The following is a 17,337-nucleotide window of genomic DNA, read 5'->3' as shown; positions in this document are numbered from 1 at the left end:
TCTGGTTTGGTACAATTATTTTTCTTTATTGTTCTGAGAACATACTATAAACAAGGTAAGACTCAAATGAAAGGGAAAAAAAATATTCACGGAAACAGAAAACTTCCAGTCGATCTTACAGTCGATCTTACAACACTGGCTATATGAACCGTGGCCACAGATGAAAATTATGAAAAATTATTCCCCCTTCAGTTTTTTTTTTTTTTTTTTACCCCCCATTTTTGTTTTCTTCTTTATGAACTGGTTTAAAAATGAACACTGTAAAAGTCTCGTCAACAAGAGAGAGAGACAGACCCCCAGCAGATGACAGGACAGCCAGAAGTGCTCCGAGGTTGATGGGAAAGTGTGGTTGTGTGATCCCATAGGGGTGGGTGGGTGGGGGGTATGCGTGCAGTCCATGGAGGGTGAGGGTGTGAACGGTAACAGCTTTCAAACAGAAAGAGAACATCCTCTGCTGTGCCATCTTTCTCTTCCTCCCTCGCTCGTGTCTCCTGCCATCCCTCCGTTTGGCGTCATGTTCTGCTATAACGATGACCGAGCCTTCTGCCATTCCACAAACTCGTCCAGCAGCACTGGCCCTGCAGGGACACAACACAGCCTGGGTTATTAATGTCCAGCCGCACTGGCCTTGCAGGGACACAACACAGCCTGGGTTATTAATGTCCAGCAGCACTGGCCTTGCAGACAACACAGCCTGGGTTATTAATGTCCAGCAGCACTGGCCTTGCAGACAACACAGCCTGGGTTATTAATGTCCAGCAGCACTGGCCTTGCAGACAACACAGCCTGGGTTATTAATGTCCAGCAGCACTGGCCTTGCAGACAACACAGCCTGGGTTATTAATGTCCAGCAGCACTGGCCTTGCAGACAACACAGCCTGGGTTATTAATGTCCAGCAGCACTGGCCTTGCAGACAACACAGCCTGGGTTATTAATGTCCAGCAGCACTGGCCCTGCAGGGACACAACACAGCCTGGGTTATTAATGTCCAGCAGCACTGGCCTTGCAGACAACACAGCCTGGGTTATTAATGTCCAGCAGCACTGGCCTTGCAGACAACACAGCCTGGGTTATTAATGTCCAGCAGCACTGGCCCTGCAGGGACACAACACAGCCTGGGTTATTAATGTCCAGCAGCACTGGCCCTGCAGGGACACAACACAGCCTGGGTTATTAATGTCCAGCCGCACTGGCCCTGCAGACAACACAGCCTGGGTTATTAATGTCCAGCAGCACTGGCCTTGCAGACAACACAGCCTGGGTTATTAATGTCCAGCAGCACTGGCCCTGCAGGGACACAACACAGCCTGGGTTATTAATGTCCAGCAGCACTGGCCTTGCAGACAACACAGCCTGGGTTATTAATGTCCAGCAGCACTGGCCTTGCAGACAACACAGCCTGGGTTATTAATGTCCAGCAGCACTGGCCTTGCAGACAACACAGCCTGGGTTATTAATGTCCAGCAGCACTGGCCTTGCAGACAACACAGCCTGGGTTATTAATGTCCAGCAGCACTGGCCTTGCAGACAACACAGCCTGGGTTATTAATGTCCAGCAGCACTGGCCTTGCAGACAACACAGCCTGGGTTATTAATGTCCAGCAGCACTGGCCTTGCAGACAACACAGCCTGGGTTATTAATGTCCAGCAGCACTGGCCCTGCAGGGACACAACACAGCCTGGGTTATTAATGTCCAGCAGCACTGGCCCTGCAGGGACACAACACAGCCTGGGTTATTAATGTCCAGCCGCACTGGCCTTGCAGACAACACAGCCTGGGTTATTAATGTCCAGCAGCACTGGCCTTGCAGACAACACAGCCTGGGTTATTAATGTCCAGCAGCACTGGCCTTGCAGACAACACAGCCTGGGTTATTAATGTCCAGCAGCACTGGCCTTGCAGACAACACAGCCTGGGTTATTAATGTCCAGCAGCACTGGCCTTGCAGACAACACAGCCTGGGTTATTAATGTCCAGCAGCACTGGCCTTGCAGACAACACAGCCTGGGTTATTAATGTCCAGCAGCACTGGCCTTGCAGACAACACAGCCTGGGTTATTAATGTCCAGCCGCACTGGCCCTGCAGGGACACAACACAGCCTGGGTTATTAATGTCCAGCAGCACTGGCCTTGCAGACAACACAGCCTGGGTTATTAATGTCCAGCAGCACTGGCCTTGCAGACAACACAGCCTGGGTTATTAATGTCCAGCAGCACTGGCCTTGCAGACAACACAGCCTGGGTTATTAATGTCCAGCCGCACTGGCCCTGCAGGGACACAACACAGCCTGGGTTATTAATGTCCAGCAGCACTGGCCCTGCAGACAACACAGCCTGGGTTATTAATGTCCAGCAGCACTGGCCCTGCAGGGACACAACACAGCCTGGGTTATTAATGTCCAGCAGCACTGGCCCTGCAGGGACACAACACAGCCTGGGTTATTAATGTCCAGCAGCACTGGCCCTGCAGGGACACAACACAGCCTGGGTTATTAATGTCCAGCCGCACTGGCCTTGCAGACAACACAGCCTGGGTTATTAATGTCCAGCAGCACTGGCCTTGCAGACAACACAGCCTGGGTTATTAATGTCCAGCCGCACTGGCCTTGCAGACAACACAGCCTGGGTTATTAATGTCCAGCAGCACTGGCCTTGCAGACAACACAGCCTGGGTTATTAATGTCCAGCAGCACTGGCCCTGCAGGGACACAACGCAGCCTGGGTTATTAATGTCCAGCCGCACTGGCCTTGCAGACAACACAGCCTGGGTTATTAATGTCCAGCAGCACTGGCCCTGCAGGGACACAACACAGCCTGGGTTATTAATGTCCAGCAGCACTGGCCTTGCAGACACACAACACAGCCTGGGTTATTAATGTCCAGCAGCACTGGCCTTGCAGACACACAACACAGCCTGGGTTATTAATGTCCAGCCGCACTGGCCTTGCAGACAACACAGCCTGGGTTATTAATGTCCAGCAGCACTGGCCTTGCAGACAACGTAGCCTGGGTTATTAATGTCCAGCCGCACTGGCCTTGCAGACAACACAGCCTGGGTTATTAATGTCCAGCCGCACTGGCCTTGCAGACAACACAGCCTGGGTTATTAATGTCCAGCAGCACTGGCCTTGCAGACAACGCAGCCTGGGTTATTAATGTCCAGCAGCACTGGCCTTGCAGACAACACAGCCTGGGTTATTAATGTCCAGCAGCACTGGCCTTGCAGACAACACAGCCTGGGTTATTAATGTCCAGCAGCACTGGCCCTGCAGGGACACAACACAGCCTGGGTTATTAATGTCCAGCAGCACTGGCCTTGCAGACAACACAGCCTGGGTTATTAATGTCCAGCAGCACTGGCCTTGCAGACAACACAGCCTGGGTTATTAATGTCCAGCAGCACTGGCCTTGCAGACAACACAGCCTGGGTTATTAATGTCCAGCCGCACTGGCCTTGCAGACAACACAGCCTGGGTTATTAATGTCCAGCCGCACTGGCCTTGCAGACAACACAGCCTGGGTTATTAATGTCCAGCAGCACTGGCCTTGCAGACAACACAGCCTGGGTTATTAATGTCCAGCAGCACTGGCCTTGCAGACAACACAGCCTGGGTTATTAATGTCCAGCAGCACTGGCCTTGCAGACAACACAGCCTGGGTTATTAATGTCCAGCAGCACTGGCCTTGCAGACAACACAGCCTGGGTTATTAATGTCCAGCCGCACTGGCCCTGCAGGGACACAACACAGCCTGGGTTATTAATGTCCAGCCGCACTGGCCTTGCAGACAACACAGCCTGGGTTATTAATGTCCAGCAGCACTGGCCCTGCAGGGACACAACACAGCCTGGGTTATTAATGTCCAGCAGCACTGGCCTTGCAGACAACACAGCCTGGGTTATTAATGTCCAGCCGCACTGGCCTTGCAGACAACACAGCCTGGGTTATTAATGTCCAGCCGCACTGGCCTTGCAGACAACACAGCCTGGGTTATTAATGTCCAGCAGCACTGGCCTTGCAGACAACACAGCCTGGGTTATTAATGTCCAGCAGCACTGGCCTTGCAGACAACACAGCCTGGGTTATTAATGTCCAGCAGCACTGGCCTTGCAGACAACACAGCCTGGGTTATTAATGTCCAGCAGCACTGGCCTTGCAGACAACACAGCCTGGGTTATTAATGTCCAGCAGCACTGGCCTTGCAGACAACACAGCCTGGGTTATTAATGTCCAGCAGCACTGGCCTTGCAGACAACACAGCCTGGGTTATTAATGTCCAGCCGCACTGGCCCTGCAGGGACACAACACAGCCTGGGTTATTAATGTCCAGCAGCACTGGCCTTGCAGACAACACAGCCTGGGTTATTAATGTCCAGCAGCACTGGCCCTGCAGGGACACAACACAGCCTGGGTTATTAATGTCCAGCAGCACTGGCCTTGCAGACAACACAGCCTGGGTTATTAATGTCCAGCAGCACTGGCCTTGCAGACAACACAGCCTGGGTTATTAATGTCCAGCAGCACTGGCCTTGCAGACAACACAGCCTGGGTTATTAATGTCCAGCAGCACTGGCCTTGCAGACAACACAGCCTGGGTTATTAATGTCCAGCAGCACTGGCCTTGCAGACAACACAGCCTGGGTTATTAATGTCCAGCCGCACTGGCCTTGCAGACAACACAGCCTGGGTTATTAATGTCCAGCCGCACTGGCCTTGCAGACAACACAGCCTGGGTTATTAATGTCCAGCAGCACTGGCCTTGCAGACAACACAGCCTGGGTTATTAATGTCCAGCCGCACTGGCCTTGCAGACAACGCAGCCTGGGTTATTAATGTCCAGCAGCACTGGCCTTGCAGACAACACAGCCTGGGTTATTAATGTCCAGCAGCACTGGCCTTGCAGACAACACAGCCTGGGTTATTACCCAGACAAGGGAGAGAGAGCGAGAGAGCGGGAGCGAGCGTGTACTCACAAGCTCCGTCTTCGTCGTAGTTGCTGAGGTCTGCGTTCACTGTCCTGCTAAATTCTAACACGTTATACCACTGGTCTTTATTCATCACCTTGTACTTGGATTGCTGAGGAAGAGGGGAGGAGAGGGCAGAGAAAGGGAAGGCTCATCATCAGGGCTTAGGTTTGTGGTCAGGGTTAGCAGGGTCTGTCTGCATGCTACAATAACAGGCCATTTGAGGAGATGGGAGTGAGGCTCACCTCCAAGAACTGGTGGAACACCGGGAAGAGAGACCATGTTCTCCCTAGCAGCAAGGCTAACATGGACTTAGCCGTGTCCATGTCTAGACTCCTCTGATCCTTGTCCTAGAGACCGAGAGACAAAAAGGAGGAAGGGGGAGAGAGAGACACAGAGAGAGAGAGAGAGAGAGAGAGAGAGAGACACAGAGCGAAAGAAAAGAGAAAAAAAGATCAGATTTGACTGAAACGACTAAGCTACAGGTTAAAGGACAAGCAATACTCACCCGTGCGAAATCGAAGGCGTATCTGTAAATGTTTTTAAAGATTGCCAAGTCGTTGAGTTGAGAGCGCAGGTAGTCCAGTTTGCTCTGTAACCTCTCTGTGCAGTCACACCTACAGGAGAGGGCAGCCGTTAGCCACTGCCTCCTCTGTGTGGAACAACTAGCCTCCTCTCCTCGTCTCCCACCAGGAAGTACTCTGGGATGGGAGAACAGCTGGGCCATACTCACTGTAATAGTGTCATTCCCTTAAGCCACTCCTCCTTTGTGAAAAATCCCATATTTGGCGCTTCTAGTTTCCAGGCTAAGACTAACATGATAATCTGGAGAAGAGAGAGAGAAACCAGACGCATTCAAACAATCAGCATGGGCAGGGGGAGGTTGACTCCATAGGGTCTAGTGGGCGGAGCATGAATGGACAGATGACAAATGGTTGGACGGAACACGTGAAAGGAGAAGATAAGAGATCTTACATTCTCTGGTTCCACTCCAATGTCCTCACAGAATTTCTCCATCCCCTCTGGACCAACCACCTCATCTGGACCTGATCAAAAACACACACACAGACTTCTTTAAATCAGTCCAAACTTTATCTCTTTTAGTGGATTAACTACGTGTTCTTATCTAAATACAATGCAGAAGGATTCAAGATCATCTCTATGACCACATTAGACTATGCTTTTTAAGACTCACACACAACCTGTTTTGTTCAACACTCGGAACCACTTAATCCAAAAGGGCACGCGCCACGCTACGAGAAGCAACAACGAACAGCACACCTGCATACTCGTAGAACCAAGCTAGGCACTTCTTATTGGAGAACTGGTCCTCTGGACTGATCAGTCGGCCAGGTGTTTGAGACCTGCAATAACTAGAACACAAACAAGAGGGTGTTAAAGGGGTCATACGTTCCATAGAAATGTACTTGGGGAAAGGCCAGAGACATGCAGAGAAATGTAGAACTACTGAGAGCCACACATGGGAAGGGTAGTCTCTCGCCCTCTCTCACACTCCTCGCTCTCTCCTTTCCTGTCTGCCTGGGTCTGCACGGCATAAGGGGACAAATATGTGCTGAGTACTAAGTTCCCCCAGTCAAGCAGCCAGAACACACACACACACACACACACACACACACACACAGCAGCAGCAGCAGCTGCAGTGCACACAGATGTACATACTATACACACACGGCTGTGAGAGAGACAAACCCTCATCCCATCGGCAAGGCAACCCCACCCTTGTCTGGGAGAGCCACTGGCTTTGAAAGCCTTAGTTCCAGCCCAGTATGAGCACACACCTGATACCCACACACATCCTGCTGCGTTAGCTGTCTGAATCAGGCTAGGCTGGAAGAGGAGCATAGCATACACCCACTAGCTTGGCTGCATGGGTGGGTGGGTGGGTGGGAGGGAGGGGGGGGGTTACAAAAAAACGTGTTTACCTAGTGATTTTACACTTCCTGAGTCCAGGATCGTCTGAACCAGAGGACTTTCTCTTCTTCTTCACAGGCATCACGGAGTCTCCACGGGGGTGGCTAGCTGGGCTGGGCCTGCGGATCACAAGGTTACACGTGCTAAACATCAAGTACAACGTAACACGATGTGTGGTTACATAGAGTTGTTACGCAACTTACAAGTCTGTCCAGCGCTTGTAATAACGTTATAGCCTTTATGTCTGCCAGTCCGCACAGCATACAATCCGAAATTCCTGAAACCGGAGAGATGGGGTTAGAAGCTTAGCAAGCAGTCTAGATAGCATTTACAATTTAGAAACGCTCGAGCCCCATCTAAATCAAATGCCACTTAAAGGTGGACCCATTTTCAGACAAACTGTATCCGCTGGAAGCAAGGGAACAAACGTGACATGAATTAATGAACTGGCTTGCAAGCCATTTAGGTCGTATGCACGACGTTCTATGATGCTAAAATGACAAACAACTCAAATAGCTGATCAATCTTAAACAAAGCTCGCTACTATATCGCATACTTAATAAAAATGGGTCGTAGCTAGATACTTCATTAACGGATATGTTGTAAGGGAGCTGTTGCTAGCTAGCCCGCTAGCTGGGTCGGCATATTTTTTAACTATAATATTCTACCCAGGTATTGCCAGCGATTTGGTGGGAAAGCCAATTGGTAGATAAAAAAATAGGGCTGGCCTACTGAATGACTAATTCGTATATGATGGTAAACTTGTCTCTGAGACAATACATTTAGCTAGCTGCCAAGTCTGGTAGCGGACCACAATTATTCACCATCACCGCAGCCTCTTTGTTGTTGCTGTCAAGGGTCAACGTTAGGAAACAGTTATGCTAGCTATTTTTCCTGATAACAGGAAAACCCGCTATTACTATTAGTTGGTTACTTAATTAAAGTTGACTGAGCTTTGAAGTTGGTTATCAATTAAGATAGTTTGGTGACTACCCCTATAGGATAGTTAACTATGCGCTGATTGTGCTAGCCAGTCTAGCCATCCCACAGTTTACATACCACACGCTAGCTAGCGTATCTAGCGTCGCTAAATTAATTATCAAACAATCCAACCGGTAAAAGTGATCAGCCGGACGTAACGTGAGGCAGAAAGCAGGAACGCTATATTTGGCATGCTAAATAGCTACTGACAATCTAGGTAGCCAGCCTGGTAAGTAGGGAATTAACACTAGTACGGTTTCGGAATCGCTTGCTAGCAAGGCTACAGTACAGCACAGTCCGTACAATCCTACAGTGAGCTTTTCAGTTGGCTAGCAAAGCTAGCTTAATTTGTCAACAGAAGTTGTAAAAACACTGTTGTAATGCTTACTAAATTCTAGACATTAAAATTATACGGTAACTGACCAAACAGATAGAGTAAAGTTGAACAAAAATAGACATCCAACTCTTACTTTTCAACGGTTTTGCCTTTTTTTGGTCTGAGTACAAGCTAATATTGTACTTTTATGGTTGCAACCTTCTCGCGAAGCTGTTCAGCTCTCAGTTTTCACCGGTTGGTGACGTTCCTTCCGGGGCAGGAGAAACAATGCTGATGGAATATACCAAAAGATCGGTTCATCTTTGTGCGCAACACACAAAACACACAACCAATACATATTGTAATTTAAACAGTACAAAAACGTTTTTTTTTTTATGTATACGCTAGTATGACAATTATAAATCTTCGCTGCCGCCTTTTGCGCAGAACATTCCATACAATTTGACAAAACTCTTGCCAATGAACTTTTACAAACACAATCCATTCACATGCAATGTTTAGACTTCATTAATGTCATAAGACTCAGAATTGTATTTATTTACATGATGTATGGAATACATGAGAAACGCATTTAGAAACCATTCTGCTACATAAATTATGGATCGTTTACAGCATACAAAGAAAGAAATCAGAATGCACACACCTGCTCCCTTTTTACGGTTGTTTTTATTTGCCAGGAAATATAATACACAATAAAAAAGTCAAAATTAAACAAATTGTAATGTTATAATGCAGCACATCAAAGTAGAAGAACCTGACTGCAGGAGTATTCCCATTCAAACATGTGTCCATGATTTATAGCGTCAAACATTCAGTTGGTGTTTTGTATTGGATAAATCCTAGTTTTTCAAGTTTTCTCATTATCAAGGCTACAGATATGTATTCATTATCAAGAAGTGGTGGAGGCATGAACACTATCTCCATGACACAATCATCTCCACTATACCAACTACGCAGTAAGGAGATATCCTCAAACCAGCGTTGCAGAGAAAGTTCTGTTTTACAAGGACTAATACTGTTCATTTGTAACACGATTAAACTAAAGTTGTTTTGATATACGTTGAACATGGATAAAAGACAGAATACATATAGTCATTGAGTGCATGTACACATAAAACAAACTAACATTTTTTACAGCAGTTTTTTTTTTTTTATGGACAACTTTGTATGGTGCTTTGCAATCCCAACTCCTGTAACACTGAAAATTCAACTGAAGGTGGTACTCATCTACAAACGTTAGGAGAATGGAGTAAAGGAAGACAATAAAACCAAGAAGAACTGTCTCTCTGCAATCACCATTTAAAGCCCAAACAGTCTCATTCAGTGGATATCAAGCGATAAAGCAGCATAAACTGTAGTCCCCAGACAGAGGTGATATCTGGGTAAACTGGGAGCCTTTCAGTTGACTGGAGCTGTGCTACAGGTAGTTCAACCTCTCTTGGCATAAACTCACTTGAAAAAACTTCACGCATTTCCTGGCAGAATGAACAGTGGATCGTTTTAGACTATTTTGGCAATTGGCAAACTGTGCGTGTGTGTATGTTTGTGTACAGTGTGATTGCAAAAAGTTTGTGCAAATCACACCAATGTAGGTAGTTCAGATCTAGACTAGAGGTAGTGTAGGCTAGATCCAGACCTTACAGGGTAGGTAGCATATTTAGAAATATATTAGTGTGAAAACCTCCGGCTTTTGATCGGTACGGATAGAATGCAACACCGTTAGCTGCATTCAGATGTCACTGACGGCCACATGCAGGAGAGTGTTCGACGCTGAAACTTCCCCTTCATGGCAATAATAAAACTGCAGTTCAAGAGGAGCGGTGTTGATACTCTCATACTGTATTTCAGTGACATCTTTTCAAAAACGCACTCACAAAGTGGTTATGTACATAACTAACAGCACCCTTTAGAAAGGGCTACTCTTACAAACCCTTTCTCAGGAAAAACTAAACAAAGAAAAACAAACTCATACAGCGAATCACATTGTGATATAAATATGAAATAAATAAAACTGGAAAATTCAAACTCACACACTCTCCATCTAGTCTCTCCACACAAAAACTCGACTGAGAAGAGATACAAGTACCACCGCTAAATGATCGTCCCTTCCAATCATTCCAAAGAGAGCTCCTAAAAAGAAAGACCTGTGCCCTCCGGCCAAGGGACAATGGTGACATCAGTGCAATAAGAAAACAGACACTCTCTGCCATGACACCTTCCTGTTCTTCCATCCTCTCCCTCTGACGCGATTACATTGACCCACACGGACAACACAACGTAGGAAATAATCACAGGATTGCGAATTGAACACGGTGCCAGACAAAAAGTGACAGTTTCTTTTTTTTTTTTTTTGCCAAGACTCACTGTGTCTGCGAGTGAGGTTTCTGCCAGTACATTAGTTTTACTAAGCAGCACCACAGTTCTGTACTTTGGCATATGGACTAGTGTAGAAGTGGTGTGGAAATGTTAACTAACACTGTCACGTGAAGAAAAAAAAATATATATATATTGCACTTTCTTTAGGACGAAGAATAAGAGAAATGTCATGGGGACACTTTTCACCTGGACCAGGATGGTTCATGATCCTCATGTGACGACACCCATGACAACAGTCTGGGTGTTTGGAGGGCGTGACAAAAGTAAGAGTGAAAAGGAGGGCTGGGGCGTGGACAGTCAAAGTCGAGGACATACATGAGAGCTCGGAGAAACGAACACCACGCACGCACGCACGCATGCACGCACACGTCAGCTGAGAGAAAAAGAAAAGAACGGATTCAAGAAGAAAAACGAAAAACGGGGCAAAGGCATGCAGACACAAACGCTGACTGGAGATATGCAACAGAGGAACGTGCCAGCAATGCCCTTTCTCCAGTCTCTGAGAGGACGAGAGTTCCTTGTGATGCACCTCATACAGGACAGGAGTCTCTCACATTATTCTGAGGGCCAATCGGATGTCATGTGGTACAGTGGTTGTTTATGCGCGACAACCAATAGGCTGTCTGACATCTGGCACAAAAATGTCACCCTGGGGACATGTCCCCCCCCGCCCCGCCCCGGGGGCCATGGTGCGTGGAAGAGAGCTGTGACTGTGGGTGTGGGCAGGACCAGAGGGGTAAAAGTCACGCACACACTTTGTGACGGAACCTCAAATGAACACGTTTTCCACAGAGCAGCATGCTGTCACGGTACACACAAACACACACAGCAAGGCAAGTCGCCTACCACACACACCATCACACACACACAAATTTGGCAAAATACACTCCTCGGTATACACTAGTCTGTCCTCGGTATACAGTAGTAGTCTCTCGTGTCCCCTCCAGGGAACCCGCGTCTCTTTATCTGTATAGACTAGTCTGTTGTCCTTTCCCGTGGCTGCTCTCCTGTGTGTCTGTAACTAAGGTAAGGCAGGGGATAGTTTAATGTCACATGTCGGAGCTGCGATTGGCAATTGTGTGTGCTGTCCCTCCCCTCCTTAAACACTGGAGGGCGCTAGAGACAAGATGCCAGTCAGACAGCCAAACCACAATCTTCACACTCCCGATTCCTGCCGGCCGCGGTCTCCCCCAACCAAACATCCGCTTCTCCCTCCCCCCTCTCCGTCTCCTCCTCTTCCTCCGGTCCGGGGTGGTGGGCTGGCAGCCGTGGGCCAGGCAGTGTCCCGGTGCTACGCCATGTAGATGAAGGTGTTGATGTCCGTCTCGTCTCGCTTGATGTACTTGTGCTCGATGAGCCACTCGATCTGCTCCTTGATCATCTTCTTCTGGGGCAGGAACATGTTCTTCAGGATCTCCACCAGCTCCGTCTGCAGCTGGGCGTTGCTGATGTGCTTCCTCATCTTCATGATCTGGATGATGGCCTCCTGGGGGAGGAGGAGGGCGAGAGTTAGAGAGAGAGTGAGAGTGAGAGACAGACAGACAGACAGACAGAGAGAGACAGAGAGAGAGAGAGACAGAGAGACAGAGAGACAGAGAGACAGAGAGACAGAGAGACAGAGAGAGAGAGAGAGAGAGAGAGAGAGAGAGAGAGAGAGAGAGAGAGAGAGAGAGATGGGGTGCAGAGAAAAGATGGACCTCATGTAGGGCTGTCTCATTCCAGAACATACGGATGGAGGTGGAGTGATGTCACTTACCTGAGTTCTTAATATTCTAAGCTGGACTATGCCTTCGTTCTCCTCTTCTCTCATTCGCTCTGTAGTCAGCTGCAGGCGACCAATCAGATTAATCTTTCCCCTCTTCTGGACCTTTGAGTTTTTTCTGTAACCCACAGCAACGCAAACAAACCACAAATGGGAGTCATTGAAAACAGTGACTCATCAATATCCGGCAAAGGGATGTATTCAAATGTCAGTGCAAGACTAGATGGGTCAGTCATGGCCCAGGAGGGCTGATTGTGGGTGAGGAGGAGGCTGGCAAGAGGCCTACATGAGGGAGAACTCCTGGTTGACGTAGAAGAGCGTGCTGTCCGTGAAGTCTTTGGGGGAGCCGACCGAGGGCTCGTAGGACAACACCTGCCTCTTCAGCTTGGGGAAGGCAACCAAAGACTACAGGGGGAAACACCAGGATAGGGGGACACAAAGCAACACTTTAGTACTCCCTATGCAGGGACATTTGGGGATGGAAATGTTATTGATTGGTTGGACCCACATCCAGCCTGTGTGTGTGTGCGTCCTCTTACCCAGAGAGTGCGTCGCAGTTCTGCGTCAGGAAGCTCGGTGGCCAGTTTGAGGTTCTCGAAGCTGATTCGCTCGCGTGGTCTCTGGTTCCAGGCGAACAGCACGGCCAGCTGGAAGGTCGTGACCTCCAGGTCGTACTGGCCCACCTCGTTCTTGAACGTGATCTGAAACGATGAGACGTGCCACTTTCAAACTGTTTGAGTTCTGAGCGATGAAGAATACAGATGTTGGGCCGTGTTTTTGTGATCATGCCTGTATGAGTGCATCTCTGCATATATTTACATTTAGTAGACGCTCTTATCCAGAGCGATTTACAGTGAGTACAGGGACATTCTCCCCGAGGACACAACGTCATATTGCACGTCCGGGAATCGAACCGGCAACCTTCTGATAAATAGCCCAACTCCCTAACCCCTCAATCATTGTGTGTCTGTGTGTTTCTGCATGTGTGTGTGTGTACTGTGTGTTAGCGTGTGTGTGGGGTTGCTCCAGCTCTCACGATGCCGTTGGACATGAGGTGGTGCCAGTGCAGCTTGCGTCCGCTGTGGTTCCTCTTGTAGAAGTCCTCCACCTCCGGGATCAGATCCTCCAGCTCCGTGGGCAGAGACACAAACACCTTCTCACTGCTGCGGGACCACGCCCCCGCGTTCAGGATCTTGATGTTCACACTGTCGGCTGGAGCCGCACACAACAAGGGGAGGGAGGCTGGGACCGAGGACGACGGGGGTTTGTTTTATTTGGACTGTTTTCTTTTTTGTGTGTGTTTCTCACCTGGTAGTGCTAACTTGTTGTGTTTATGCATCTCCTTGAAGACCTGGTTCAGATCCTCAGACACCTTGATGTCTTGGAACATCCTGGCGAGCTTATTCACATAGTCAGCCGGCATCCCCACCTCCTATAGGAGCAGGCCAGAGGAGGAACAGGGTCAGGAAAACTAACCCTTGTTCCCTGTGGGGGGCGGGAGTGAATGTGTGTGTATGTGAGTGTGTAGGTGAGTGTGTATGTGAGTGTGTAGGTGTGTGTGTATGTGTGTGTGTATGTGAGTGTGTATGTGAGTGTGTATGTGTGTGTGTAGGTGAGTGAGTGAGTGGATGTGTGTGTATGTGTGTGTGTGTATGTGAGTGTGTATGTGTGTGTGTATGTGAGTGTGTAGGTGAGTGTGTATGTGTGTGTGTATGTGAGTGTGTAGGTGTGTGTGTATGTGTGTGTGTATGTGAGTGTGTAGGTGTGTGTGTATGTGTGTGTGTAGGTGAGTGAGTGAGTGAGTGAGTCTCACCCTGAGCCATTCCACCATGTTCTCCTCTATCTCGCTGTCTGCTGAGATGTCCAGGATGAGGCGTCTGGTGAGGTGAGCTTTGTGGTAGCGCATGAACACGTCCTTATTCTGCACGTACTTCAACACCAGGAGCTGAGAGAGAGAGAGACAGAGAGAGAGAGAGGAGGGGGGGGAGAGAGAGATGTGACACACAGTCCAGTAGATCCACAGTCCTAACGCGCTGTGCCCCAAGACCGAGCCAGACCGTGACCCTTGACCCCTCACCACTTCTTTCAGCTTGACCTCGATCTCCTCAGACGTGAGCTTCTTGCTGAGCGGAGTCTTCCTCAGCAGCATGTCACAGTAGTTAGCAAGCAGCTCAGGACACTTGGACTCTGGCTGGGTCTTCAGGCCAACCCTGTCCACGCGCACGCACGCACACACACCCACACCCCCACTAATTCATGTAAAAACAACACAAGCTTTTTCGTTTGATATAACGAGACAAACAGATCGTGACAGATCTCCCTCACCCTTTCTGTTTCAAAGGCAGCTCCAGTTTGAAGATGGTGGCATCGTTGACGACTGCTTTGTAAGCCTAGGGGAGGGATGCATTACATCAGTCAATACAAACATGACCTATATTAAAGATGTGGGATCCCGGTGAGTGTGGTAGAGGTGTGTCTGGTGAGGTCTCTCCGGACCTTGTCTCTGGCTGTGAGGAAGCGAGGGTCGTCCTGGAAGGCCTCCTTCACCAGCTTACTGAAGCGGTTGAAGAGGGTCAACAGCTGCTCAACGTATTTCTCAGAGTCCTGAACACACACACACACACACAATGCAGGTGAGGGGTAAATGCAGGCGTCAACACAGTTGAAACTACGGTGTGTGTGTGTGTACGTACAGTAGTGATAGTCTCAGCAGCAGCCACCATGTCTGCCAGTCCAGCATTGATGATGTGATCCTCCAGGTCCTTCAACATGGGCTCGATCCCACTGGGAACCTTGTCCATCAGAGAGAACATCAGGTTCAGCTCTGCAGGGGGAAACATTTAGACGTTACACACATCCTAGCCTGGCAGCTGGCAACGCGTTCCAGCCAACCCTGCTGAACTCACTGTCTGTCTCATTTCTCTTGATCATTCCGGGACATTCCGCCAGGATGGTCTCCTTGAACGACGTCACCAAGGCGTTCACACAGCAGTCCATAAGCTGTGAGAAGCATGACGCAGCACAAAGGCAGGACAGAAGAAGAGGAACATTAAACACGTGTGATTCTGCAAAACGGATACAAGCCATTGAGCATTACGACTGAATCCTCATAGAATCAAGAGCGCATTTCAACAATGATAATAATACACTTAATAACATCTCTGTGGTCCTCCTACTCACTGCCTGTACAGAGTTACATTCACCACGTGTCTCTAGATACCGAAGTGCTCTCTTCTCTTCTTCTCTCAGCTTAGCGTCTGCCTGCAAGAGACAGGTCTATTACACCAGCCGGTCTTAGTTCAGTGCACACACACACACACACACTCTCTCTCTCACACACACACACACACACACGTACATATTTCATGTAGTTCTGGACACCGTTCTGTTGCAGGTAGGAGGGGGCCTGTGTTCTGTAGAACCTCTCTGTGGAGTCCAGGTAGGCCTTCTCAAAGTTGTCCCTGTAGATTTGTAGCTTGTCTTCCGGGTTGGAGCACAGGTTCACTGCGGGGATGAGAGGGAAGGAGGTGGAGGTGGAAAAGAGCGGAAGAGCAAAAGAGAAATGAGAGAAAAAAGAGTGAAAATGTATATCATTTTTTAACGAGAGCTCGCCCAAGATCACAATCGCCAGAAGGCAAAGATGGATGCAAAATGATGTTGACAGGAAGTGTGTGTCTTACCGTATGACTCCCGTACTCCTATGACCAGCTGGGAGTCGAACGCCTCTCCCAGTCTCTCTGCATGCACCAGCTTCATAGCGCTGTCCTGGAGACGACTCTTTATGTTGGAGAAGATGGACTCGTTCCACGTGTCCAACATCAGCTAGAGAAGGCATGACGGAGACAGAGGGAGAACACTGAATATGACATCACTTCATTCACGGCTTCACAAACCTTCCCTTTCTCCTACCTCCAGATAATTACTCCCATCAACGCATGTTTCTATCTGCTTCAGAGAATAAGTACATTTACTCCTTCCATCCTCCTCATACATCCCTCCTCTCTCTTCCTTTTTCTTTTCTCCCTCACCTTCCCTCCTCTCCTTCTTCTCTTCCTCACTTTCCCTCCTCTCTTCTTCTTTTCCTCACCTTCCCTCCTCTCATCTTCTCTCCCTCACCTTCCCCCCTCTCTTCTTCTTTCCCTCACCTTCCCTCCTCTCTTCTTCTTCTCTTCCTCACCTTCCCCCCTCTCTTCTTCTTTCCCTCACCTTCCCTCCTCTCTTCTTCTTCTTCTCTCCCTCACCTTCCCTCCTCTCTGTTTCCTCTTTCCCTCACCTTCCCTCCTCTCTTATTTTCTCCCTCACCTTCCCTACTCTCTTCTTCTCTCCCTCACCTTCCCTCCTCTCTTCTTCTCTCCCTCACCTTCCCTCCTCTCTGTTTCCTCTTTCCCTCACCTTCCCTCCTCTCTTCTTCTTCTTCTCTCCCTCACCTTCCCTCCTCTCTGTTTCCTCTTTCCCTCACCTTCCCTCCTCTCTTATTTTCTCCCTCACCTTCCCTACTCTCTTCTCTCCCTCACCTTCCCTCCTCTCTGTTTCCTCTTTCCCTCACCTTCCCTCCTCTCTTATTTTCTCCCTCACCTTCCCTCCTCTCTTCTTCTCTCCCTCACTTTCACTCCTCTCTGTTTCTTCTCTCCCTCACCTTCTTCTTCTCTCCCTCACCTTCCTGACAATGCTGTCCTCCACGTTGGACTTCTTGTTGCTCCCCTGCTTCCCCATCAGAGTGATCTCCAGCTGGCAGAAGGGTTTGGGCAGGATGTCGCACTGGGTGAAGAACTTCCTCCACTCCACAATGTAGGCCTTGAGCAGGGCGGTGTCATCCTGGTGACTCAGTACCCGCTGCCGTGGCGACACACACACACAGGTCAAATGTCAAAAGACATTTCAATTAAACAGAAATGCAGCCTGTGACTCACAGAGTACATCTATGATCTCAAAGTGCCTGGATGGGTGAAAGCATGTGCTTCTCTACTGCTGTTACCAACGCACT

At 48.8% G+C, this 17,337-nt stretch overlaps 2 protein-coding genes across 3 annotated transcripts in view; both read right to left on the bottom strand.

Moving 5' to 3' along the window:
* Positions 1 to 5: 5 nt before the first annotated feature.
* On the bottom strand, positions 6 to 8,498 carry dcun1d5 (DCN1, defective in cullin neddylation 1, domain containing 5 (S. cerevisiae)). Its single transcript, XM_084675070.1, has 10 exons — positions 8,349 to 8,498; positions 7,101 to 7,174; positions 6,909 to 7,016; positions 6,247 to 6,338; positions 5,941 to 6,011; positions 5,699 to 5,790; positions 5,474 to 5,582; positions 5,211 to 5,315; positions 4,975 to 5,077; positions 6 to 578 (listed from the first exon to the last, which is right to left on the bottom strand). Exons 3-10 carry the CDS (start codon positions 6,977 to 6,979, stop codon positions 523 to 525), a joined length of 699 nt encoding a protein of 232 aa, XP_084531196.1. The 5' UTR covers positions 6,980 to 7,016; positions 7,101 to 7,174; positions 8,349 to 8,498; the 3' UTR covers positions 6 to 522.
* A 364-nt stretch (positions 8,499 to 8,862) lies between these two features.
* Positions 8,863 to 17,337, bottom strand: part of LOC146257802 (cullin-5) — a 10,514-nt gene continuing 2,039 nt past the window's right edge. The window contains exons 3-19 of one of the 2 annotated variants that reach the window (XM_084674543.1): position 17,337; positions 17,010 to 17,186; positions 16,034 to 16,175; positions 15,712 to 15,857; positions 15,534 to 15,614; positions 15,260 to 15,353; positions 15,047 to 15,177; positions 14,850 to 14,957; positions 14,679 to 14,743; positions 14,431 to 14,563; positions 14,167 to 14,298; positions 13,662 to 13,785; positions 13,390 to 13,565; positions 12,893 to 13,054; positions 12,640 to 12,758; positions 12,348 to 12,471; positions 8,863 to 12,077 (exon numbers count right to left, since the gene is read on the bottom strand). The exon at position 17,337 is cut by the window's right edge and continues 133 nt beyond it. In XM_084674543.1, the coding sequence (XP_084530669.1) occupies positions 11,883 to 12,077; positions 12,348 to 12,471; positions 12,640 to 12,758; positions 12,893 to 13,054; positions 13,390 to 13,565; positions 13,662 to 13,785; positions 14,167 to 14,298; positions 14,431 to 14,563; positions 14,679 to 14,743; positions 14,850 to 14,957; positions 15,047 to 15,177; positions 15,260 to 15,353; positions 15,534 to 15,614; positions 15,712 to 15,857; positions 16,034 to 16,175; positions 17,010 to 17,066 (1,989 nt within the window). In that variant the 5' untranslated portion in view covers positions 17,067 to 17,186; position 17,337 and the 3' untranslated portion in view covers positions 8,863 to 11,882. The remainder of the gene's footprint in view (positions 12,078 to 12,347; positions 12,472 to 12,639; positions 12,759 to 12,892; positions 13,055 to 13,389; positions 13,566 to 13,661; positions 13,786 to 14,166; positions 14,299 to 14,430; positions 14,564 to 14,678; positions 14,744 to 14,849; positions 14,958 to 15,046; positions 15,178 to 15,259; positions 15,354 to 15,533; positions 15,615 to 15,711; positions 15,858 to 16,033; positions 16,176 to 17,009; positions 17,187 to 17,336) is intronic. The other variant, XM_084674542.1, reaches the window with a different exon arrangement.

This window comes from Hypomesus nipponensis, chromosome 15, assembly GCF_054491055.1.
Source record: "Hypomesus nipponensis isolate SF chromosome 15, ASM5449105v1, whole genome shotgun sequence".
Classification (NCBI taxonomy): Eukaryota; Metazoa; Chordata; class Actinopteri; order Osmeriformes; family Osmeridae; genus Hypomesus; species Hypomesus nipponensis.
This window is presented reverse-complemented; position numbering and strand designations above follow the sequence as displayed.